At 47.5% G+C, this 24,913-nt stretch overlaps 1 protein-coding gene across 2 annotated transcripts in view; it reads right to left on the bottom strand.

Moving 5' to 3' along the window:
* Positions 1–1,996: 1,996 nt before the first annotated feature.
* Positions 1,997–24,913, bottom strand: part of MOCS1 (molybdenum cofactor synthesis 1) — a gene marked incomplete at its 5' end in the record, with an annotated part of 35,859 nt that continues 12,942 nt past the window's right edge. Inside the window, 8 exons of one of the 2 annotated variants that reach the window (XM_079713963.1) lie at positions 1,997–3,301; positions 5,228–5,275; positions 5,786–5,906; positions 8,430–8,540; positions 9,043–9,155; positions 9,563–9,674; positions 9,966–10,027; positions 12,284–12,448. In XM_079713963.1, the coding sequence (XP_079570089.1) occupies positions 2,541–3,301; positions 5,228–5,275; positions 5,786–5,906; positions 8,430–8,540; positions 9,043–9,155; positions 9,563–9,674; positions 9,966–10,027; positions 12,284–12,448 (1,493 nt within the window). In that variant the 3' untranslated portion in view covers positions 1,997–2,540. The remainder of the gene's footprint in view (positions 3,302–5,227; positions 5,276–5,785; positions 5,907–8,429; positions 8,541–9,042; positions 9,156–9,562; positions 9,675–9,965; positions 10,028–12,283; positions 12,449–24,913) is intronic. The other variant, XM_079713964.1, reaches the window with a different exon arrangement.

Below are 24,913 nucleotides of genomic sequence, written 5' to 3' on the forward strand. Positions count from 1 at the left end.
CTGTGTCTGTGAGGCCTGCCTGACCCTCCCTGCAACCCCACATCCACAGGCTCCCTGCCCTTCCCTTTTATGTTTCTCACCTTCTGACCTCCTCCTCCAGCTCAGGGTTATTGCCAGTGGACAGACTGGTGGGCTGGGCCCACTCTTCAGCTGCCTATCTTTTCTGGGGGTGGGACCATAGTAGCTGCAGGGGAAGAAACACAGGGTTGCTGAGCCCAACATGTGTGTTGGTTCAAGGGCGGGGGGGGGACTGAGCAAGTGTAAGCCTGGTCGGGACCGGTGTGAAGCAGCCATCCTGAAGTCCAGGTGAGGGGAAGGTGAAGGCTTACCAGGAAGAGTGGCTGCAGAGCTGTGTGATACCCACAAGCCCCCGCTGGAAGAAGCCGGTGTTGGGACAATGGGAAGGCTATGGTGGGACCTCGCAGGGTCCTCCCCCAGACTGGCCGGGCCGAGGTCCACCTCACCCACTGGGACCGGGAATAGGGAGGGCTCCACGTCTAGCCAACAGGCCTGCCCAAACCCCGGCATTCCCACCCACCGTGGAAGGCTGGATACGCACCAGGGAAGAAGGAATATGGAAGACGTTCGAGACATGTTGGATCCACAGAAAAGCACAGTTTGGTTTAACTGTTTACAGAGGACACGTATATGGATTGTTCCAGGGCTCAGGCTTCTCACCTCTAAAGATTTTGCTTTCTCTATTTATTATTTTTCTACATCTGGCCAGTGGCTCTGACACCAGACGCCACTGTAGCCAGATCGCCAACAGTGCCTTGGACCACAGACCATCACGGCTGACTCAGCAAGAAGTGCTGGTGCCTTGGAGACGGCCGAGGTGGTCTCTGATGTGCTCAATGTTGACGCCTGTTGTATTTGTTCCTTTGGTCGTTGCCAGGTGCCCTTCCTGCCACCTTTGGGTTCACTTCTCCAGCTAATTTTGTGTACAATGTAAAAATTCAGTTAATCTGATGCAACCTGTCCCCTTCTCAGCAGCGACATCTGCTCCCCCTCCCCTGTGAGGGAAGGGAGGCGTGTTTAGGGCGGCGGGAGGAGAAAATTCTCCGGGTGGATGGGGAAGGATCTGGTCCAGGCTCTTCCCCAACCCCATCCCCTTTCCACCCTCTGGGGGAGCCGTGACCACCCCACCACCACCACCTCTACCACCTCCACGCCAAGGCTGTTCTCACCAGCTGTTTCAGACGACAAATGAGGCTAATGTACAAAGTCTGCAGCGTCCTTTTCGCCTGCACCTTTTTTTATAAGAATATATTGTAATACTAAAAAATATTAAATCCGTGCCACCCCTACCTAACCTGCCTTGAAACTTGTGCCTTCTTCCCACACGGGGACGTGAGGCGTGCTGGGGAGCGGCACAGCCCATGGTGTGTTGGAAGCAGACCCAACCAGCTCTACGAGCCCTGTTACATCCTCAGGAACTCCACAAGCCAGCTCACGTCGTACGGTAGCTTGAAATCGGCCAAGGTGGGAGGACTTAGACCATGGAAATTGGCCTTTTTTTCTTTTTTCTTTTCCAAGAGCTAAACATTTGCCAGCACACCTGGGTGCAGGGCCAGAGGAAAGGCAGGTGGGGGGCCCGCAGAGTGGGGGGACTGAGGCTAGAACTAGAGACACCTACCCACATTGAGAGAACCCAGCAAGTGCGTCCAGCGTTTGGGGTTGTGAAAACCAGGAGCCTCCAACTGCACCCCCTGACCTCTACCAGCCGGCGACGGGATGAGCTTCGGACACCCCTACCTGACAGTGCTACTGGAGGTGCTGCATCTCCGGGCCTCCGACTCCACTCCTACCTTCTCCCCCAGGGCCGGCGGGGGTGCGCGGAGAACGCTCCCCTTTGCTTTTCCAGCGTCTCTCCTGCTCCTCTTCCCCCAGGGGGTGTCGGGTTGAGGGGTGGGCCTGCCATCACAGCGGCTCGGTGCCCTTGGCACAGACACAGTCCTCATTCTTGCATCCCCAAAATGGGCATCGTGGCTTTATTTTGTGCACCGTGCGGGTGAAGGCAAGCTCCATCACTCCTCCTCCCCTGGTGTCCCAGGACGAAGGGGTGCAGGTGGAAAGGCCGTGCGCGGGGCAGGTGTGGGAGGTGTGCTTGGTCAGGAGGCCTCAGGGCTGCGGCCCACGAGGCTCCTGCTTAGGAGCCCTTGGTTCCCTCCCGGGGAAGGAAGGAGAAGAGAAAACCCAAGAGAGAAGGGGAGGTTATGGGCTCGACCGTTGGAGAGAATCCACAAGTCACTCAGTGTGACTTTGGGGTTATCTAGCCTTGCTCACTGCGGCCAGCCCCCTCCCACGACCTTAGTTAGGGTCCGGGAAGGCTGATGGGCCTGCTGGTTTCCTCTCGGAAGAAAGGAAACCTCGCAGGTCAGTGTAGGTCATCGAGCAGTAGAGGGGTGGGCTGACCTGGGGTTCCTACCGGTTGAAAGTAACTGGTGACGGGGTGAAAGGAACTTGACATCTTTCCCTCGGCTGAAATCACATCCCATCTCTTGACCTCGCTGGGCCAGGGGTGAGAGAGGGCAGGAGCTCTACGTCCGATGGAAGTCCCCCCGCTGACCCCCGGTCTTGCTGACGAGCTTGATCTCCGCCAACACGATGTCCCTGCTGACGGCCTTGCACATGTCATACAGGGTGAGGGCGGCCACGGCAGCAGAGGTCAGGGCCTCCATCTCCACCCCAGTGGGGCCCCGAGCCCGGCAAGACGCCCGGACCACCACGGCGTGGCGCGTGCTGTCCAATTCCAGCTGCACCTGGATGTGGCTCAGGGCCACGTGGTGGCACAGGGGGATCAGCTGGCTGGTCAGCTTGGCCGCCTGGATGCCTGCCAGCTGGGCCACCACCAGGGCGTCTCCCTTCTTTAGCTGGTTCTCCTGGACGAGCTTGTAGGCCACGGGCCCCAGGAGGACCACGGCTGAGGCCACGGCCACCCGCTCTGTGTCTGGTTTCCCACCCACGTCTACCATAGCCGCCTGTCCTTCCCTGTCCACGTGGGTCAGTTGGTCTGAGGTGGGCAGAGGTCCTGACGGGGTGGCAGGAGCCCGGGGCTCTGGGCTAAGGCACTTTGGGTTGGCATCTGAGTCGAGGTGGGAACCGTAATGTCTCTGAGGGAGGCCAGACCCCAGGCACCGCTGGGCGAGGAGAGGGATCTGGGCGAGCCAGCCCCCTTTCCACAAAGTCACCGTCTGGCTGGAGAAACTCACTCTGTGTCTCAGACCCTGAACATGGAGGGAGTCCCTGAAGGAGATGCTGGGAGTGGCTGGTGGGGAATCTTGGCACATCAAAAATAACTCTGGAAGGAAGAAGGAAAGAGAAGAAAGACTCAGTCCAAAAGGTAGGTCTTTTCCCCACCTCCCTCCCCAAGCCTCTCCCCACCAAACCTCGAGTTCTCCCTTTCACGCTGGGGAAAGCGGAATGAGGGGCGAAGAGCACAGCAAGGAGAGAGAGAGACGATACACAGAGAGGGGCCCCCGGAATAAAAGCGTGCAGCCCCCCTCACCAGGAGGTACACAGGACAAGGGTCCCGCAGGCTCTGCCTGCCCTGCAGGGGGGTCTGTGGGTGCTCCCACCTGGGCTCCCCTCCTCACAACGTTCCTGTTGCCCAAGTTCTCCTAAGAAACACCTAAGGTCTGAAGACCGAAGCCTCGATCAGATGACTGCTCCGTCCCTTCATTTTCTTAAAACGATAGCGAGGCCTCAGCCTGAATTACCAATTAGTTACTCTCATCTTCACATTCTCCGGGAAGGGCTAATAGAAATCATACAGTTTATAGACAACATACTAAGGTAAATATTTAATCTATCTAAACAGCGTCTCAAGCAGATCAGAAGCATGCACAAAGCAACAGGCTGATTCGAATGGTCCCAGGGGCCTCGGGGACCTTGTAGGCTCTTGTTACTCAAAGGGAGGTCCAGGGACCGGCAGCACCAGCACCACCTGGGGACTGTTAAGAGATGCAGCCCGGACCTCCCGAATCCGAATCTGAAATAACAAGATCCCTAAGGGATTCACAGGCACGTGCAAGTCTAAGAGGCCCCGTTCTAGGCAACTCTTGGTTTTACAGAGATCAGCCCACTTTAGTTACTCTATATCCTTGAGAGTATTATTCCTTCTGAAGCAATTAGGCCTCCCAACTTCCAGCTTTCCGTCATGCTCTGGCCCCCCTACCTTGTCAGTGTCAGAGGTACAATTATCAAGGCATCCCCCACTCCTTGCCATCAAGGCGTGTCAGCATGGGTCAAGGCCCAACACAAGAGGATGAGGATGGTGGAGGTGACAGCAGAAGAGAGGTGATACAGTTTTCTTCCCGATGGCATTTTGTGGTGAGCCAACCTTCCTTCTCTGGGTGGCTGGTGTGGTCCCTGGGCTGTCTCTGGCCCACTCCAGCCCACATGCCTCAGGGCTCACTCTGCTCCAAGTGCTGGAGAAAAGAATCCCTTCCCCTGGTTGTTCTCACTGCTTTCTCTTGCTTAGGGCACAATTCAGGGGCCCAGACCTGGCTGTGGCCAAGGGGGCGAGGCCTCCCCTGCTCTAGCCTGGGCATGTGCCAGAGGGATAACAGCATCCCCAAAGCTCTGTGTGGACCAGCTAGTTCCCCAGGGTTAGAGACCACATATGGCTCAATAAAAAGGTGTTTCTGTTTGAAGCATCCTATGCACATAAGAGACGCCCTGGGCACATAAGTTCCCGGGAGTTAAGGAATTAGGCAGTTGAGATCCTGGCTGTGTCCTCCCTAGAAAGCTGAGTAGCACTCCTAGCTTGCTGCCTAAGCGCTGCCCACACAGAAGCGTAACAACACAAGGACCAACGGGCACTAATGGTCCGGACACGTGCGTGAATTGACCCACAGGACAGAAGGGAAGGGACGCCTGTGACTGTATCCAAGCTGGGAGATTCTAAAGCCGAGGACAAGATCTCTGTCTTACCCAGAAGCTCCATTTTCAGGGGACAACTAACATAGCGATCATAAACCTGGAGGACCCCCCAACCTGATTTCTGGTGAGACAGACCGATGGTTTCTGTGGCTTGTGCAGTAAGAGGGAGACAGGGAAGGGAAGAAAAGCCACAGTAAAGGCTTGGAGGGGTAGGAAAAGGTGAAGGATGAGAACCTCAGGATGAAGTGCAGGATCAGGGTGGGGGGCGCCTACAGCAGGGGCCCCGCCCCACGGGATCCCCCCGTGACAAGGGTGAGTGGTTACGTACTGATGGGTCACCCACCGATGAGGATCATGGGCCGGTTCTTCATCTGGGCAATACTGAACATGCCTGGGGCGAGGGAAGGATGGGGAGGGAGAGGATGGAGAGGGAAGCGGGGAGAGAAAGAGGGCGGGGAGAGAAAGAGGGCAGGGAAAAGAGTTCACTGAAACGGATGATGGACACAGCGGTATGACAGCCCCGTGGACACGCACTCACCTACCGCACCCCGACAAAAAACCCCCGCCGTACACTGCAAGGTCTCCCATGATGGAGCCCATGACAGTTTTTGGATGCCAGGACCCTGCCCTCCCTGTCAGGGATGAGAGAGGGGCAGTGACACCCCTCTTTCTCCACCATCCAATGAAACAGCCCGAGAGAATGTGGGGTCCCCCGTCCTGTGCAGGCTCTGCTCTGCCAACTTCCCCTGGGAAGGAGAAGCATCACCGCACCCCAAGTCTAGAGGTCCAGCAGAAGTGATGGAGAGCACGGACCACACTGAGTGCCACTGGCTCACTACAGACCTCCCTCCTGCTGACAACGGCCCCCTCACCACGCAGCCTGGCCTCCCCGCCCGCTTACCTGCATGCTGCCGCTTCTTCCTGCCCACGGCAGCCCCAATGATGCTCAGCAGCTCCTCCTCAGAGGCCCCCGCCCGCAGGTGATCCCGTAGAGATACCTCTGAGTTCCCAAAGAGGCAGACCTGGAGAGGTCACACTGCGGGTGAGGCCAACAGGCCCCCCTCATCCTGAGCCTTGGCCCCCATCCTTGGAGCCCCCCTGGGCTGGGCATGAAGGCCTCCCGTGGCTGGTCATACTCAAAGCAGGTCTTCCTGCAATGAGGGGCCGAAGGTGCTAGATGGAGGAGTCGGAGGGGTTGGAAGGGCAGGAGGCAAAAGCAGACACCCCAAGGCCTGCACCTGACTTCCGGTCATGTTTCCTTCAGCGCGTGGCACGTACTTGAAAAAAACCAAATAACTGCCAACAGGTATAGCACATCAAAATCTAGATCCACAAGTTCTCGTGAGACATTCCATGGAAAGGCCTCTTCATTGCCATGAGAACGGACCCCAGTCAGCGGGAGCTGAGTCCTGGCAGCCCCCTCCAGACCTGGCAGGTGCACCCATTTCCCCTCCAGCCTCTTCCAGTCCCTTTGCTCCTGGACCCTGCCCGCCTGCCTCTGCTCTGGTTTGTGGTCCCTGACTGGGGGCTGAACAGCAGAGGGCTGGTGGAGATGGCATCCTGAGGTCATTCCAACTTGACTCAATGCTCCCCTGATTCTGGGAGAGGCTGGGAGCTCTGGGGGGCTCGGGGTGGATGGGGCAGTCCCAGAAAGTGGCACACCTACTTCCTCCCATGAAGCCCCACAAAGCACCTACCAAGTGTCAGCCCTGTACAGGGTGCTGTGGGCATAGAAGCACGTTTGACAAGCAGAGACCATCAGAGAAGATATGAACGAGATCTAAGTGGAAGACACACCCACTTCCCCGTGCTGGTCAGTCCCCCTTCCTCGCTCCCCACCAGCCCCCAGGTTCCACTCTCTGCCCTTCTCTGCAACAAGAGCCCCCCTCCTGCTGGCTTCCTCCTGGGTGTGGCTGATGGGAGGTCAGAGGGTGAGAGCAGAGAAAGGCCGGGCACCTCTCGGCAGTGGTGCTTCCGTCCACAATCACAGCCCCAGCCGGGCGACCGCTCCAGCTCTCCTGGGAGCCCAGTGACAACAACTCCTTCCCTGCCCCTTCCACCCAGGAGTGGGACAGCAGTTTGCTGCTGCTCATCCAGTGCCCTTACAGGCCCCCTTAACCCTGCGCTATAAACAGCCTCTTCCTCACATTCTCCTTAGAATCCTCCCTCCACTTCCCGCAGGGGGGTGGAGGGGACTGACTGACACAGTTATCACCGACCGTCTACTCAGTCCTGTGCCTCCAGCCCAGGAAACCCCCTCGCTTTATAACAACCTGCTGCACAGTTCCTATCGGGTGTCCAGCCTGACGGTCCAAACCCACCCACCAGCACCCTCACCCCCGATCCCAAGCAGGTCCCAGAGCTGGCCAGACAGCCGGGGGCCTCTCTCTCCACCCACACCTGCAGCTCCGAGTGCTTTCACTCCTCCTTCCCACCTTCACCTTAACTCTTACATATCTGGAACATCACGAAGTGGCCATCTAACTGTCTTTCTATTTCCAAATTCAACCTGGGAGTTATTCTTCCTACAACATGAATCAGGGATCCTGCCTCCCCACCTTGTATAAAAACTCTGCCCAGGGCTTCCCTGGTGGCGCAGTGGTTGAGAGTCCGCCTGCTGATGCAGGGGACACAGGTTCGTGCCCCGGTCCGGGAAGATCCCACATGCCGCGGAGCGGCTGGGCCCGTGAGCCATGGCCGCTGAGCCTGTGCATCCGGAGCTTGTGCTCCGCAATGGGAGAGGCCACAGCGGTGAGAGGCCTGCGTACCGCCAAAAAAAAAAAAACAAAAAAAAATCTCTGCCCAGTGTCCTCCTGTCAACAGGACACACTCCGCACCTTGCATGGGGTCACTCAAGCCCTCCACGAGGTGGCCTCCCCATAGCTGACTTTAATCTGCCCTGGCCAAAGCAGGACGAACGCATCCACCACCACCCCACTCCTCCCGCCTCCCCCCGCCCAGTCTCCACGGCTCACTGAGGTCCCTGTGCGTTCTCTCCAGCATCACCACCAGAGGCCTGTCCGGCCCCTCATTTGATGAAGAATCCCGTGCTGCCACCCATTAGCTCTTGGTTTGGTCTCACAGGGAGTCTGTGGCCTCACAGAAGATGGGCGTGTCCGTGCCTCCCTTCCACCCGCCGCTGTCCCCAGGGCTGAACGCACAGCATGTGCTGATGAGATATTAGATATGAGTAACGGATGCCGGTCTCAGGAATGAACCCCTGGCCTGGTGGGAGGGGCCAACCAGGGTGGGGGCTGGGGGCAAAGGGCACATCGATCCCCGCCCAGCCCTCCCACAGCACTGAGTCCTGGAGAGTGGCTCCTGATCAACCAGGGACCCAAGGAAGGAAGGAACCAGGGTGACAGTTCCATGGGAGCCACGAGTTCACCTTGATCTGCTGCTCCCACGATCCCCCCATATCTGACACTATCTCACCATCACCCCATGTACCCTGCTAGCCTCACCTCCAATCAGGGAGCACGGGCAGGAAGACATAAACAGAGCACAGAGGGGACAGGGGTGCCCGTGGGGAAGGGGACACTAACCTTGAGGTTCCCGTCAGCTGTGATTCGCAAGCGGTTGCAGGTCCCACAGAAATGCTCAGACATGGACGTGATGAAGCTGACTCGGCCTCGGAAGCCAGGGATTTTAAAGGTCTGTGGGTGAGCAGTGGAGGGGAGGGGGATGGGAAGCTGAGTGCCAGCTCTCTCCCTGAGATCAGAGCCCTTACCTCTCGGCCCTCTCCCCAGGAGCCCTGAAGAAAGCAGCCCCCAAGGCCCTCGGACAACAGAAGACTCCAGTATGAAGCCCATGAGCTCTCCACCTGCACCTGGCCTGCCCAAAACAAAGGCTACTAAAGATGCAGGAACCTGAAGGCAGCACGGCCAGGGACAGCCACGTGGAAGAGCCAGACAAGCACCCGCTCCACCACTCAGTCCAGTGCATCCTACAACAAGTTCCTTAATCCCTGCCCCATGTCGGGCCTGCTTCTGCATCAGTGAAGCAGGAAGGCTGCTATGATGACCCTGTAACACTTCCTGCTTAAAAGGCACTGTCCTGCATCACTGACTCCACCCCCAAAGCAGCCCCTGCCAGCTCTCCCGTCTTAGGGTGGAAGCACCACCTTTCTCCCGGCCCCATCCCTGCCCTCCCGCCAACCTTGGCTGTGCTGGATTCCTCCTCCGGCAGCTTCTCCAGCTCCGGCCACTGCTGCCTGAGGGTGTCCAGCATCTCCTTGTAGCTGACCATCTTCTTGAAGTTCCACTTGTTGCCTGTATTGGGGGTGGGAGCTACTGAGTCACATGCTGCGGGGACCCAGGGGCTTCAAGTTCGCCCTCCCACAGCCCAGGAACCAGTTCACCACCGGGCCAGGAAGGCCCAAGGTGCCTGAAATGGGTGGGTGGAATCACAACCACGCCCACTCTGAGAAGCCTTCGACCCCCATCGCAGCCCTGGTGCCTGCCCAGGCCCCTCCCCATCATCCCCGGAGAAATTCCTACACACACAGAGGTATCGGGGCCAGCAGCACCCACAGGGGCAGCCGGACCTTGTCTGCCCTCCTCAGCCTTTCCTAGGGTTCTTGAGAGCCCCCCGCCGTGCTCTCAGCAGGGCTCTGGTCCAGCTCTGCCGACAGGCCCGGCCTCCTCTTCCCCCACCCACCCCGCCCTGCGGCACTGACCGTCAAAGGGCATGTACTCTATGAAGCGCACGTCCAGGGGAAGGCCCTCGGTCAAGGCCACGAAGTCCAGGAGTTCGTCCTCGTTCAGGCCTCGCATCACCACACAGTTCACCTGGTCCAGGGATAAGGGGACCACAAGGGCTATCCCCACTGCGTTCTTTTCCAGGGATGACCCTTGTCGGGGATCTGACACCTGCCTAGGCTCTCCACCCAGGGTCCCGTTCCTTGTGTCCCTCCCCCAGTTCTCCATGGGTTGGAAGATTCCATGGGTCACTGGTTTTCTCCCCTCCCTTGTGGGGAGTGGGGGGCAGGGCTGGATGGAGCGGGCCAGGAAGTGGTGAGGGGTACACCGCAGGTGCACTGGCCAGGGCTGGGGCCTGTCTTGGGGCCAGGAAGTCCTCACCTTCACAGGACTGTAGCCCAGCTCAATGGCCTTGTGGATGCCCTCCATGACCTTGCGGAAGCCTGTGGGGAGGGAGAGGAACAGGGTCCAGGCACTGCCTTCCTCTCCCCCACGTCCTCACACCCATAGAAAGCACCAGAGCCACAAAGAACCTCAGAGACCGCCGAGTCTGGGGACCAGATAGTAAATATTTCAGGCTCTGGAGGCCAAGAGGCAAAATTGAGGATATTATGTAGATATACATCATAAAGATTTTATTGACTAAATTCAGAATATGGTAATAATTGAGTATAATATTTGTAACACCACTCTAGAATAGAATGAAAGAGTGGAATTCTTTTTGCAGGGAAAATATGTGGCTTAATTGGTATTCATGGTTAATGTTCCCTATCATTAAATTCATTGCAAATGTTATCTGCAAAATCCATTCTTGGCTCGAAGGCTGTTAAGAAAAACAAACCAGGCAGGGGGCTGGAGTTGGCTGGTGGGCTGTAGTGCGTGGACCCTGATCTAGGTGAACCCTCTCATAGTCCAGACGAGGAAACCGAGGTCCAGAGACAGGCAGTGCTCAGCTGGGGGTCTCGCACAGAAGGCGGGATCCCCAACTCCCTACCGGCGCCTGCTCTTCACCAGTCCCTCTGTTCACCCACTCTTCATATTCTCACCGAGCACCTACCAAGTGTAGGTGCTGGGCCAGGGCTGGTGAGCGATTCCCGTGCACGTGGCTCTCTCCTATCTCTGTGGTTAGTGCAGTAAATGTGATCCCAGGCTGGCTTCTCCTCCCCACCCCAGCTCACTCATGTATCCAAACATGTGAGCGCCTCCGGCATACCAGCCCCTCCCCCACCCCCACCCCCAGCCAGCCTCCACGGTTTCCTTGAAGCATTTTCAGGGTAAGACAGCAGAAAGAGACGGCAAAAAGGAAAGACTGTACAGCTTTTATACAGATGCCGTTAGGATAATCTAGAAGTTCTCTCTTCTGTCAAGCCCTCTCCCTCCAAAAGGAGGCAGGGGACACAGGGATATGAATGGGAAGGCAGATCTGGCATCAGAATCTACTGTCTCCAATCTTCATTCCAGGAAGGAGTCAAGGAGGCAGGGGGCATGGGGAAGTGGGGCGGGGGCTTCTGTGGGTAAAGCTCACGGTTATACCTTCCACTTTCCCACCTCAGAGCCCCTGCGGTTCTCGACTGACATTCCTCCTCAGAGTAAGCTCCCTTGATCTGAACACCCCGTTCCTCAAGGGCCAGCATGAATGCCTCCTCCTTGAAGCCCTCCCAGTCTCCCCCTGCTGGGAGAGAGAGCCCTAGAGAGAGTCCTCTCTTCTGCTCTGAAGTGCTTGAACTGACAGCACAAGACAAGCAAAGGTGGTTCCGTGGCATCACACCTTTCGGCCCTTCGTAGCCTGTAAGGCAGGACAGTGTCCTGTGCGTCTGTCCCCTCCACAGCGCCCGGAGCAGCCTTTAGAGGGCAAAGACACTCCCCCGCCAAGCATTTCCTCAGCACACTGCCAGATATAAACAGGAAGTCACACGCTGGGGGAGGGGGGAAAGAGGAGGTGGGGTTGAGAGCTGGACGCTGTTTCCAGAGAAGCAGAGGGAGAGCTGGGTCTCCCTGGCATCTCTATGATCCTCCAGAGAGGTCTCAGTAGTGCACCATCCTCCCCAAATCAAAGGGCATCTGAGCCTGTGCAGAACCTCCCATCCCAACCTGGGGCCCACGGATGGTGGGCGCTGGCCTAGTGAGACCCGGGGCTCGGGCCCCTCCACTCCCCACTGCCACCCTCTCTGATGGAGCCTGGCAGGAGGAGGCTGTGGGTGTGCTTGCTGCAGTGGGTGAAGGAAGAGGCTTACAACAGGATGGGCTCAGGGAGCATCCTTAGGTGCTGGGGGACCCTCAGCTGGCAGTGCTGGCCCTGTCCCTGGAACCCCAGGGCAGCTGCTTTCACCCCAGGCTGCCCCACATTTCCTCAGAACTCACTATAGGGTAACCAACTTGTCTTCGTTTGTCAGGGACTGTCTTGGTTTTAAAACGGAATGTCCTGTGTTCTTGAAACCCTCTCAGTCCTGGGCAAACTGGGGGCAGGGTAGGGGGAGGCTGGTCACCACAGCTCATTAGCATCCGATCCCAAAATGTCCCCAAGAGTGTGGCTACAGAGACGAGGGACCTTTATCAAGACTGAGGGGTGAGGTGTAAATGCCTAGGCTTAGCTATAGCCCAGACACCGAGAGGGAGACCAGGCCCCTTGCACCAGCCACAGCTCCCCAGCTACGAGGGCCTGGGAGGGTCACCGTCCACCATGAACCCCATCTGATCACCTTTCCTGCGGACGATGAACTCAAACTTGGCTGGTACCAGCGTGTCCAGGCTGATGTTGATGGTACTGAGACCAGCTTTCTGAAGCTGAGGCAGCAGCCGGGCTAGGTTGATGCCGTTGGTGGTGATGCCAATGGTCGTCAGCCCTTCCAGCTGGTGGAGCTGTGCTGGAGAGAGAACAGGAAGGGGTATTAGCCTTCTTGCTCTTGGTGGGGCCAGGAGAAGGGCTGGAAGGGGAAACTCTGGGCCAAATAAGATGGATGGAAAAGGGGCTCTCTGTGGACCTCTATTAACCAGGCTTAGCTTAATAAGAAATATAAGAATAAGAAATAGGGCTTCCCTGGTGGCGCAGTGGTTGAGAGTCCGCCTGCCGATGCGGGGGACACGGGTTCATGCCCCGGTCCGGGAAGATCCCACATGCCGCGGAGTGGCTGGGCCCGTGAGCCATGGCCGCTGAGCCTGTGCGTCCGGAGCCTGTGCTCCGCAACAGGAGAGGCCACAACAGTGAGAGGCCCGCGTACCGGAAAAAAAAAAAAAAGAATAAGAAATAACCAAAAGATCAAACACCGAGTGCTCACTTTGCTAGAGTGCAGATGGGATCACATGGATCAAGGAGACCAGAGCCCAAAGTGCACACAGGAGACGGTTCTATACAAAGTGGGAGGGTAACTGGCTGTACCCAGCTTAGCAGTCACCTAGGCGAGGAGCAGGAGGGGCCCTGGGCCTGTCAAGGAGGTTGCCTGTCTGGGGAACTATATATGGATGAGTTGGGTACGGCTGGTCGCGCCCTCCCATGCCTGTGAGCAGGAGGAAGGCAGCAGCTTTTACCCCAAGGCTACGGTACTTAAGCGAGCTGAAGGGGGTGGGGGCAGCCCTGAGTAGCTGCAGATACTCAGGAGACGGGATCCCTGGAGTCCAGAAGAACTTCACTTCCCTTCTCCACAAACTCAGGGGCAACCAGCATAAACAGATATAGCCCTGACAGCCAGACCAACAGAAGCCTGGGACACTGAAATGAGTACACAGCTAAGAATCAGTAAATAAGGCTTCCCTGGTGGTGCAGTGGTTAAGAATCTGCCTGCCAATGCAGGGGACATGGATTTGAGCCCTGGTCCGGGAAGATCCCACATGCCGTGGAGCAACTAAGCCCGTGTGCCACAACTACTGAGCCTGCACTTTAGAGCGCACGAGTCACAACTACTGAAGCCTGCACGCCTAGAGCCAATGTTCCACAACAACAGAAGCCACCGCAATAAGAAGCCCACGTACCACGACGATGAGTAGCCCCCACTCGCCACAACTGGAGAAAGCCCACATGCAGCAATGAAGACCCAATGCAGCCAAAAATAAAAATAAAAATATATATAAAAAAAGAATCAGCAAACATTTTAAAAGAATTCTGTGATACGGGGAGGGGGAAGGGTAAGCTGGGACGAAGTGAGAGAGTGGCATGGACTTATATATACTACCAAATGTAAAATAGATAGCTAGTGGGAAGCAGCCACATAGCACAGGGAGATCAGCTCGTGCTTTGTGACCACCTAGAGGGGTGGGATAGGGAGGGTGGGAGGGAGACGCAAGAGGGAGGAGATTCAGGTTTTTGTGAGATGTTACAGAAAAACCCAAATGAACTTTTTGGCCAACCCAACAGAAGAGTGAAAGAGGAAGAAGAAAGGACAGAGATAACAGAAGATGACTCTTTCAAAAATCAGAGTTAGATAAACATAGATGCAAAAACCTCAACAAAATATTATTAGGAAACCAAATTCAACAACACATTAAAAGGATCATACACCATGATCAAATAGGATCTATTTCAGGGATGCAAGGATGGCTCAACATCCACAAATCAATCAATGTAATACACCACATTAACAAACTGAAGAATAAAAATCATATGATCATCTCCACAGATCCAGAGAAAGCATTTTATAAAATTCAACGTCAGTTCATGATTAAAAACTCTCAACAAAGTGGGTATAAGAAGGAATGATCCTCAGCATAATAGAGGCCATATATGACAAGCCCACAGCTAACATCTTACACAACAGTGAAAAGCTACATGCTTCTCCTCTAAGATCAGGAACAAGAGAAGGATGGTCACTTGTGCCACTTTTATTCAACATAGTATTGGAAGTCCAAGCCACAGCAAATGGAAAAGAAAAATAAAAGGCATCCAAATCAGAAAGGAGGAGGTAAAACTGTCACTATTTGCAGATGATATTATACACAGAAAACTCCAAAGACTCCACCAAAAAACCATTAGAACTAATCAACAAATTCAGTACAGTTGTAGGATACAAAATTAATATGCAAAAATTCATTGCATTTTCATACACTAATAACAAATTATCAGAAACAGAAATTAAGAAAACAATTGCATCAAAAAGAATAAAATACCTAGGAATCAATTTAACCAAGGAGGTGAAAGACTTGTAAACTGAAAACCGTAACACGCTGATGAAAGAAACTGAAGACAACACAAATATTGATAAATGGAAAGATATTCTCTGCTCATAGATTAGAATAATTGATATTGTTAAAATGTCCCATACTACCCAAAGCAATCTCCAGATTCAATGCAATCCCTATCAAAATTCCAATGGCATTTTTCACAGATATAGAACAAACAATCTTAAAATATGTATGGAACCATAGAAGACTCTCAATAGTCAAAGCAATCTTGAGAAAGGAGAACAAAGATGGAAGCATCACGCTTGCTGATTTCAAACCATATTACAAAGCTATACCAATCAAAACAGTATGGTATTGGCATAAAAAAAGACACATGGATCAATGGAACAGAATAGAGAGCCCAGAAATAAAGCCATGCACATACGGTCAATTAATTTACAACAAAGGAGACAAGAATGGAAAGGACAGTCTCTTCACTAAATGGTGCCGGGAAAACTGCATAGCCAAGTACAAATGAATGAAACTGGACCACTATATTATACCATACACAAAAATTAACTCAAAATGGATGAAATCTTGATCTGAAACCATAAAAATCCTAAGAGGAAATAGGCAGTAAGCCCCTTTGACATTGGTCTTGGTGATGTTTTGGATTGGACACCAAAACCAAAGGCAACAAAAGCAAAAATAAGTGGGGCTACATCAAATGAAAATGCTTCCACACAGCAAACGAAATGAAAAGTCCACCTACTGAATGGCAGAAGATATTTGCAAATGACACATCTGATAAAGGGTTAATATCCAAAATATAAGAAGAACACATACAACTCAACATTAAAAAGAAAACTATTAAAAAATTGGCAGAGGATCTGAATAGAGATTTTTCCAAAGAAGATACACAGATGGCCAATAGGTATATGAAAAGGTGCTCAACATTACTAATCATCAAGGAAATACAAATCAAAATCACAATGAGATATCACTTCGCATTTGTTAGAATGGCTATGATCACAAAGACAGGAAAAAACAAGTGTTGGAAAGAATATGGAGAAAAGGGAACCCCTGTGCACTGCTGGTGGGAATGTAAATTGCTGCAGCCACTATAGAAAAGAGCACAGAAATTCCTTAAAAACTTAAAAACAGAACAACCATATGATCAGCAATTCCACTTCTGGGTATTTATCCAAAGAGAGTGAAAACATTAACTCGAAAAGATATATGCATCCCTATGTTCACTGTAGCATTATTTATAATAACCAAGATTTGTCCATCAATGGATGAATGGATAAGGAAAACATGGTGTGTGTGTGTGTGTGTGTGTGTGTGTGTGTGTGTGTATAATGGAATATCATTCAGCCATAAAAAAGAAGGAAATCTTGCCATTTGTGACAACATGGATAGCCCTTAAGGGCATTATGCTAAATGAAATAAGTCAGACAGAGAAGACAAATACTGTATAATCTCACTTATATGTGGAATCTAAATAAAACCAAAAAAAAAAAAAAAAACCACACACACACCAAAAAACCAAACCAAACAATAATCATGGATGTGAACAACAGTTATCTACAAAGATGTTAATCGGTGAGCAATACATAATAAAGGGATGTAGGAAAACATCCAGATGGCCAACAACAGAAAACTGGCTAAATTATGCTTTGTCTAAATGATGATGGAATATTATGCAACTAAAAATGACTCTGTAAAAGAATAAGTTAGGATGTCGGGAAATACACATGTCACATTAAATCCAGAGGGCAGGTTAAAAACAGTAGTTGAAAACTAGGTGCAAAGAAAAAAGACAGGAAGTTCACCAAACCAAAATGTTGACAGTGGTTACAGTTGGGCAGTAGTGATACTATTTTTGCTTACCTGAAATAAACATGTATTGCTTTTGTAGTAAGAAAATGAAAGTTTAAAAATAAAAGTTGTTGATTTAAAAACAAAGAAAAGAACCTTCCTCTGGGACTTAGACAATATGGAAAATTAGTAGTAGTTTTTGGCTCCCTCCACCAAATCAACCCTGAAGAAACACAGAATCCAGGAACTTAAAAAAAAAAAGACAATCTCGAGAAACTCACAGGAAGATGGACAGTCCTTTTGAGCTGGTATGGGGGAGGGGATGTGTAGCCTGGGGTTGAAGTAGACTGGCAGAGAATGGAAGTAGTTAAAGGAAAGCAAGGCAGTTCAAGCTCTCTCCTTACCCTCATCCACTGATGCCTCAGAACAATCAATGCTGTCCCCTTCCTGAAGAATTTGGTGGTAAGAGCTCCAGAGAACTAGCTTAGGAGGTCAGCTCAGGGAAGCTGCCAAAGCACTGCTGGGATTCATCCCTCCACCCTCCCCCTCCAAAGCCCCAGGACTGGTGGATTAAAATGGAGAGTAACTGCCTCCTTCCAAATCTGCTTCTCTCTGAGGGTTTGAAGGTGAAGGTCTGTCATATTACATCACTCCAGGAGGTGCCATTCTCATCATATTCTAAGTCAACAGAATCTCCCAGAGTTATGCAAGTACACAACCTGTGCTGTCCTACGTGGCCAGGTTGGTCACTGGTGGGGAGATTACAAACATGAGTGAATAACTGATTTTCTGGGATCTTGAGCTCACTGGGCCTATTGAAGACTAAGATCTGGCCTTAAACCTCTTCCCATTAAGCAGTGCCATATAGAATAGCTAATATCATCAGGGGAACAAACTTACTGGCTAAACTAAAGAGACCCTTGAGAAGTACAACCAGTGCTTCCCCCACCAAAAACAAAACAAAAAAACCCAAAACACCCCCAACCCTCTCTATATATCAATAGAAAAGAAATGATCAAACAGACCAAGAATGTAAGATAAACATAAATACAATAAAAGAAATAACAAAAGATATTGACAATATGAAACAAAAATTTTCATTATAAAAGGGAACAAGGGAAAGTAGTAATTAAAAACAGTATTGTGAAATAAAGAACACAAGAAATAAGTTAAATGGTAATATCAACACAGGAGAAATCGATGAGTTGGGAGGTAAGATTAAAGGGCTCTCCCAGGAAAAAAGAGGAAGAGAATAAGATACCAAAATATATTTTAAGAACTGTGGAGGCCCTAAGTAGAAGGAGCAACACCCAGATAATAGAAGTCCCAGAAAAAAATTAAACTGGAGAGAAGGAAGTAATATCTGAAAACATAACAGAGTAATGAAGAAAAATTTCCCCAAATGTAACGCAAATGTAATAGAATGAAAGGACGATTTCACTGAATGCCAACAGGACAGATGAGGAAAAGCTTATCCTAGACACATTATAGTAAAATTTAAGAAAATCAAATAACAAAGGCAACACTCTAATAACTTCCAGAGAAGAAGAGTATATTACCAAGAGCAAAACCCAGACTGACATCAGACTTTTCCCAACAGCCAGACTGACTGTAAGGAGACAATGCAGTGACATTCTTAACATAATGAAGGAATGAACCTTGAACATAAGATTTTAAAAGCATTCAAAATATTATAAAACTACTACTTTAAAACATTTAAAAAACTACCTTGTATGTCAGATTATGTCAGATTATTAGATTCACCATCAAAATTAGAGTCACCATTAGACTCACATCAAAAAACTTTTAGAAGAAATATTCAAATAAGAAGAGAAACAAATTCAGAAGATGATGTAAGAATTATGGAAATTATGAGTGATCAAATACCTTGGTAAAGTTTGTTGTTATCTTAAAAGGCAGAGCGTGTGCTTACAAGAGATACAGAGGGGCAGACTATTTGTAATGACCTGAAAGAAAAATTATAGAAAATATCAACAATACAGGTGGGGGAGGGTTGAAAAAAATCAAGGGCCTAAGAGTGTGCTAAACTTTTTGCCTTGTTAGGAAGAAAAAAGGGGGAGGGTCATTTATTTAAAAGTCAAAAAGGAGGAAAAAGAAGCCCAAAAAAAGTATGACAGATAAAAAAAAGTGTAGAAATGAGTCCAACTATTTCAATAATTACAACAAAGGCAACTAGAATAAACTTGCCAGTTAAAAGTCAAAGATTGTCAAATTTGATCAAAGTAACAGCTATGTGCTATTATAAGAGACATATCTAAAGTATAAGAATACAGAAAGGTTTAAAATGAGTAGATGAAAAAAGATAAAACAGCATACTAAAGCTAAAAGCAAGCTGATATAGCTTTAGTAAAATAAAATACATAGACCTTAAGACTAAAAGTATCATTATGGAGAGAGACCTACTACACAGTGATAAAAGATCCAATTTATGAAGAAGACATAACAATTCCAACCACATATGAACCTAATAAAATCACCTCAACTATAGATAAAATAAAAGCAACAGAACCTCTGGGAGAAACTAACAAAACCACCTAATTATTTATTATTGGCAGGCCAAGCAGATAAAAAGCCAGCCAAGATTGACATAACCAAAGGTTTGGGAAATAAAATTAACCAGCTGGATCCAATGAACAAATATAGACTTCTTCATGTAATAATTAAAGGACAAGCTCCTCAAGTATATAAAAAAATTTATAAAAACTGCCAATATACTACGTCATAAAGCAACCCTCAATAAATTTAAAAGGGTTTCATAGAGATAAGGTTCTCTGACCACAATATAATTATACTTTAATAAAAATATGAATTAAAATCCTCATATTTTGAAATTAAAAACACTTCTAAATATCTCATAGATCAAAGAAAAAACCAGAATAAAAATTAAAAATACTTAGAACTAAATGTTATGAAAACAATAGGCTACATTAGGACAGAAACAGAAATAATGAAATAGAATACGAATATACAATAAGAGGTTCAACAAGTTCAAAAGTTGGTTGGTTGAAGAATAGCACAATGGACAAACCTCTTGCAAGACTTAACAACAAAAAGAGATAAAGACACAAATAAACCACATTAAGAATAAAAAAGACAAAACTGCAAGTAAAACTAAGATAAAAAGATAATAAGAAAATATTACCGACAATTTTATACAACAAATTTGACATAATAATGACAAATTAAAAAGAAAAAAACTACCAAAACTGACTCCAAAAGTAGAGAACTTGAATAATACAGTAACTATTAAAGAAATTGAAGCCGCAATTAAAAATCTCCCTGCAAATAAAATACCAGGCACAGACAATTTACACGTGAGCTCTACCAAACTTTTAAAGAAGTGATTACCACCAATGTGATGGTGTTAGAAGGTGGAGCTTTTAGGAGGTGATTAGTTCATAAGGATGGAGGGATTAGTGCTCTTATAAAAAAGATCCTACAGATCTCCCCAGCATCTTCTGCCTTGTGAAGATATAATACAATGAAAAGTCTGTGACCCAGAAGAGAGCCCACACCTGACCGTGTTGGCACCCTTATCTTGAATTCCAGCCTCCAGAACTGTGAGAAATCATTTGCTGTTCATAAGCTACCCAATTTGTGGTATTCTGTTTTAGCAGCCTGATATACTACCTAACTCATTCTTTGAAATTTAATACCACAAATCAGTTAAGGCAGGCATGAAAAAGAAAAATCATACACCCATTTCACTCACGGATATAAATGCAAAAACTTACACAAAATATTAACAAACTGAACCTAACTGTAGACAAAAGCATAGCAGACCATGCCTAGGTTGAGTGTATTCCAGGTACAATATCAGAAAAGCTATCAATGTCATTCAGAGTAACAGAGTAAAAATGAAAAATCATAGCTCATCCTAACACACATTAAGAAAGTGTATAATTAAAAAAACAAACTTAGTACTAGTAAGGGAACTTCATTACCTAAATGTTATTGTGAAAAAAAAGTAATTTGTGAAAAAAACTTCTAAGAAACATCATTCTAAAACTAACACAACATTGTAAAGCAACTATACCCCAATAAAAATTAAAAAAAGAAAGAACATCATTCTAAATGGGGAAACATTAGGAGTATTATTCTATTACCACTACTATTCAACATTGTACTTGAGATCCTAGATATTGCAATAGGACAAGAAAAGGAAATTAAAGGCCTAAAGATAGGAGAAAAAATTGTCTTTAGTTGCAGATGATGTGGTTGCTAGTGGAGAAAACTCCAAAGACTCTAAACAGACATATTATAGCATTAATAAGAGAGTGATAAGAATATCAACCACAACAATAATAGAAAATATAATTTTAAACATGACACTGTAACTCTCAGGATCCTAGCATAAAGCAGAATTCATCCCAGATGGTTAAAATAAAGAATTTAATGAAAGGACTACTCACAAAGGTGTGAGCAGACTTAATGGTCTCAACAATGAATAGTACAGCACTCAGACTAGCAACACTAGGGATCCATAACCATGCCTAGGTCCAAAAGGACCTGGGGAGGAAATTAAGTTAGGAGTCCAGTTAAGTCACCATGGAAGATTGGCTGCCCTGTAGGAGTTTTAGCTCTGAAGGGAACTTAGCTACAGTCAAAAACCCAGTGTAGAAATAGAGCAGGGAGCAGAAAAAAAAAAAAAAAACAAACCTGATCTCATTGGCCAAACCCATCAGGAACCCAACAGGCAAGGGACCCTGGGTGATGTAGTCCCTAGGGGCCAACTACCTAGAGCAAAGAATGGGGCAAAGGAGGGAAATGGCTGTGGGAAGGTGGGGATGTGAACAAAAAAGATGTCAATTCCCCCAACTTGATACAATGCAATTAAAATCCCAACAGATACACAAACAATGAACAATCTGTAAAGGGAATTACAAAAACTATTCCATTTACAACAGCATCAGAAAGAATAAACTACTTAGGATTTAACTTAACCAAAGAGGTGAAAGACTTGTACAATGAAAACTACAAAACACTGCTGAAATAAATTTAAAAAGACATAAATGGGAACACATCCCATGTTCATGATTTAGAAGACTTAATATTGTTAAAATGTCAATACTACCCAAAGCAATCTACAGATTCAATGCAATCCTTAACAAAATCCCAATGATATCTTTTATATAAATAGAAAAACCCATCCTAAAATTCATATGGAATCTCAAGGGACCCCAAATCATCTTGAAAAAGAACAAAAAACATTTCAATTTCAAACCTTCCTACAAAGCTACAGTAATCAAATGTGTGGTATTGGCATAAAGACAGACATAAAGACCAATGGAATAAAACAGGGCCCAGAAGTAAATCCTCACATATACGGTCAAATGATTTTTGACAAGGGTGCCAAGAACATTCAATGGGGAAAGGACAGTCTTTTCAACAAATGGTGTTGGGAAAACTGGATATTCGCATACAAAAGAATGCAGTTGGACCTAAATGTAAAACAATAAAACTCTGAGAAGAAATCATAGGAATAAAGCTTCATAACATATCCAAGAAATCACTGTCAAATCCAATGACCCAAAGGAACTGGCAACAAAAGAAAATACAAACTGGACTTCATGAAAAACTTTTAAAATTGTACATAAAAGACACTATCCATAGAGCAAAAAGGCAACCTACAGAATGGGGGAGATATTTGAAAATCATATACCTGTTAAGGGATTAATATTTAGAATAACAGAGAACTCCTAAAATTCAACAACAACAAAAACAACCCAATTCAAAAATGGGCAAAGGACTCAAAGAGACATTTTTCCAAAGAAGATATATTAATGGCCAATAAACACATGACAAGATGCTCAACATCACTAACCACTACGGAAATACAAATCAAAACTACAATGCAATACTACCTCACGCTTACTAGCATGGCTACTATAAAAAAAAAAAAAAAAAAAAAACCCAGAAAACAACAAGTGTTGGTGAGGATGTGGAGAAACTGGAACCCTTCTGCACTGTTGATAAGAATGCAAAATGGTATAGCCACTGTGGAAAACAGTATTGAAGTTCCTCAAAAAACCCAGAACTACCACATGATCCAGCAATTCCATTTCTGGGTATAAACCCAAAAGAATTGAAAGCAGGGTCTCAAAGAAATATTTGTATATCCATGATCATAGCAGCATTATTCACAATAGCTAAAACACGGAAGCAACCCAAGTTGACCAATGAATGAATTACCAAAATATAGTGTACTCATACAGTGGAATATAATTCAGCCTTAAAAAGAAATTCCTCAATATGCTACAACATGAGTGAACCTCGAGGACATTATGCTAAGTGAAATAAGCCAATCACAAAAAGACAAATACTGCGTGATTCCACTTATACGAGGTTCTTACAGTAGCCAAAATCATAAAGCTAGAAACTATAATGGTGGTTGCCAGGGGCTGGTGAAGAGGAGAATGGGGAGTCATTATTTGATAGATATAGAGTTTCAGGTTTACAGGAGACTGGAAATAGATGGTGGTGATGGCTGCATAAATGTGAATGTGAATACTTAATACCAATGAGCTGTACATTTAAATAAGTTGGTAAATTTTATGTTATGTGTATTTTAACACAATAAAAAAAGGAAAAAAACTCCCAACAGAATTTTCCAAGGAACTTGGTAGGCAGATTCTAAAATTTCCATGGATGGGCAAAGCTTAGAATAGCTAAAGCACCGCTGAACAATAAAAAGGACTTGCCTTATCAGATAATGGACTTATTATGAAGCTATGGAGATTAAAACTGTATGATACTGGCACAGAGATAGACAAACTGAATAGAACAGAACCCAAAACAGACCAATGCACACATGGTAGATTTATGGAGGAAGTGGGAACTATTCAATAAAAGGAACTAGAAAAAATGACCATTCACATGGAAAAAATGAAACTGGATTCCCTGAAATTATCCACAGATTAACTAAAGACTTAAAAGCAAAAAACAAAACTTTAAATATTCTAGTAGAAACATAGGTAGTTGTTCTGACCTTGGGTGAGGTGTTTCATTAATAAGTACAAAAAGCACTAACCATAAAAGACAGAACTGACAAATTCAAGAACTACTATTGTCAAAAGAATTGTTACACAAAGTATGGCTTCTTTTTCAGATTGGAAGAAGACATTTGCAACATACATCCAATATAACAAACCAATATGAAAGGATAAATAACCAAATAGAAAAACAGGCACATGATACGATTTGGTATTAAAGAGAAAAATAAATATACATGGCTAATAGGTGACAAGATGACTGACCTCATTCTAAACAAAGAAGTACAAATCAAGACCACAATAAAATAGCATTTTATACCCAGTCCACTGGCAAAAGTCCAGAATGATAATACTGAATGTTGGGGAGGATCCAGGGGATCCTTATGTACTGCTGGGGAGAGTGTAAAGTAGCACAACCACTGTAAGACAATGCCAAATTGTTTGCCAAGATTAAACATTCACATATTCAGTAACCCAGCAAATTCCACTCCTAGAGAAACTGTATACCAAGACACATGAATGAGAATACAAGTATTTAAAGCAGCACTGTTTATAATATCAATAAACTGGAAACAACCCAAATGTTCACTAACAGGAAGTGTGGTATATTCATTTAATGGAACAGGAGATCGCAGAGAAAATGAACTGCAACTCTGGATGACGTATGTTAATTTCAGTGGCGTCAAAAGAGTAATTCCTGAAAGACTGCACACAGCGCGATTCTTTTAAAGTTCAAAAACACCATTTCAGGGCTTCCCTGGTGGCGCAGTGGTTCAGAGTCCGCCTGCCAATGCAGGGGACGTGGGTTCGTTCCCTGGTCCGGGAGGATCCCACATGCCGCGGAGTGACTGGGCCCGTGAGCCATGGCCGCTGGGCCTGTGCATCCGGAGCCTGTGCTCCGCAGTGGGAGAGGCCACAGCAGTGAGAGGCCCGCGTACCGCAAAAAAAAAACAAACAAACAAAAAAAAAAAAACCACCATCTCAGTTTTAAAAAGCAAGGGAATGATAAACACCATGTTTAGGAGTTCTTCCTTGGGAAGGAGGAGGTACAGGGTAGGAAAGTGCACTGAGGTGGTTAAAGATTCTTGCCAGGGTTCTGCTTCTTCCAAAAAAATTGATGAGGTAGTGGGTTTCCTCAGGAATTCATAACATTATTAAAACATGTAAATAAATTTGTATCAATAAAGTAAAAAAGGCCATGCACGGATCAATAATGAGATTATTTCACAAACCCAGGATTATGATTTAATCTAATTCTAGGTAACTAGAGTCCATCAAAAATAAAATGAAACAAAAAACTTCACGCCATTTCAAAAACCTTTAATGGCTCTCCATTGCATGAGGCCTCTTATGGGCTCTAAGCTGTGAGAACTGGATGCTCCATAATTCACTTCTTCAACATAA

The sequence above is a fragment of the Hyperoodon ampullatus genome (genome assembly GCF_949752795.1).
Source record: "Hyperoodon ampullatus genome assembly, chromosome: 10".
In the NCBI taxonomy this organism is placed as follows: Eukaryota; Metazoa; Chordata; class Mammalia; order Artiodactyla; family Ziphiidae; genus Hyperoodon; species Hyperoodon ampullatus.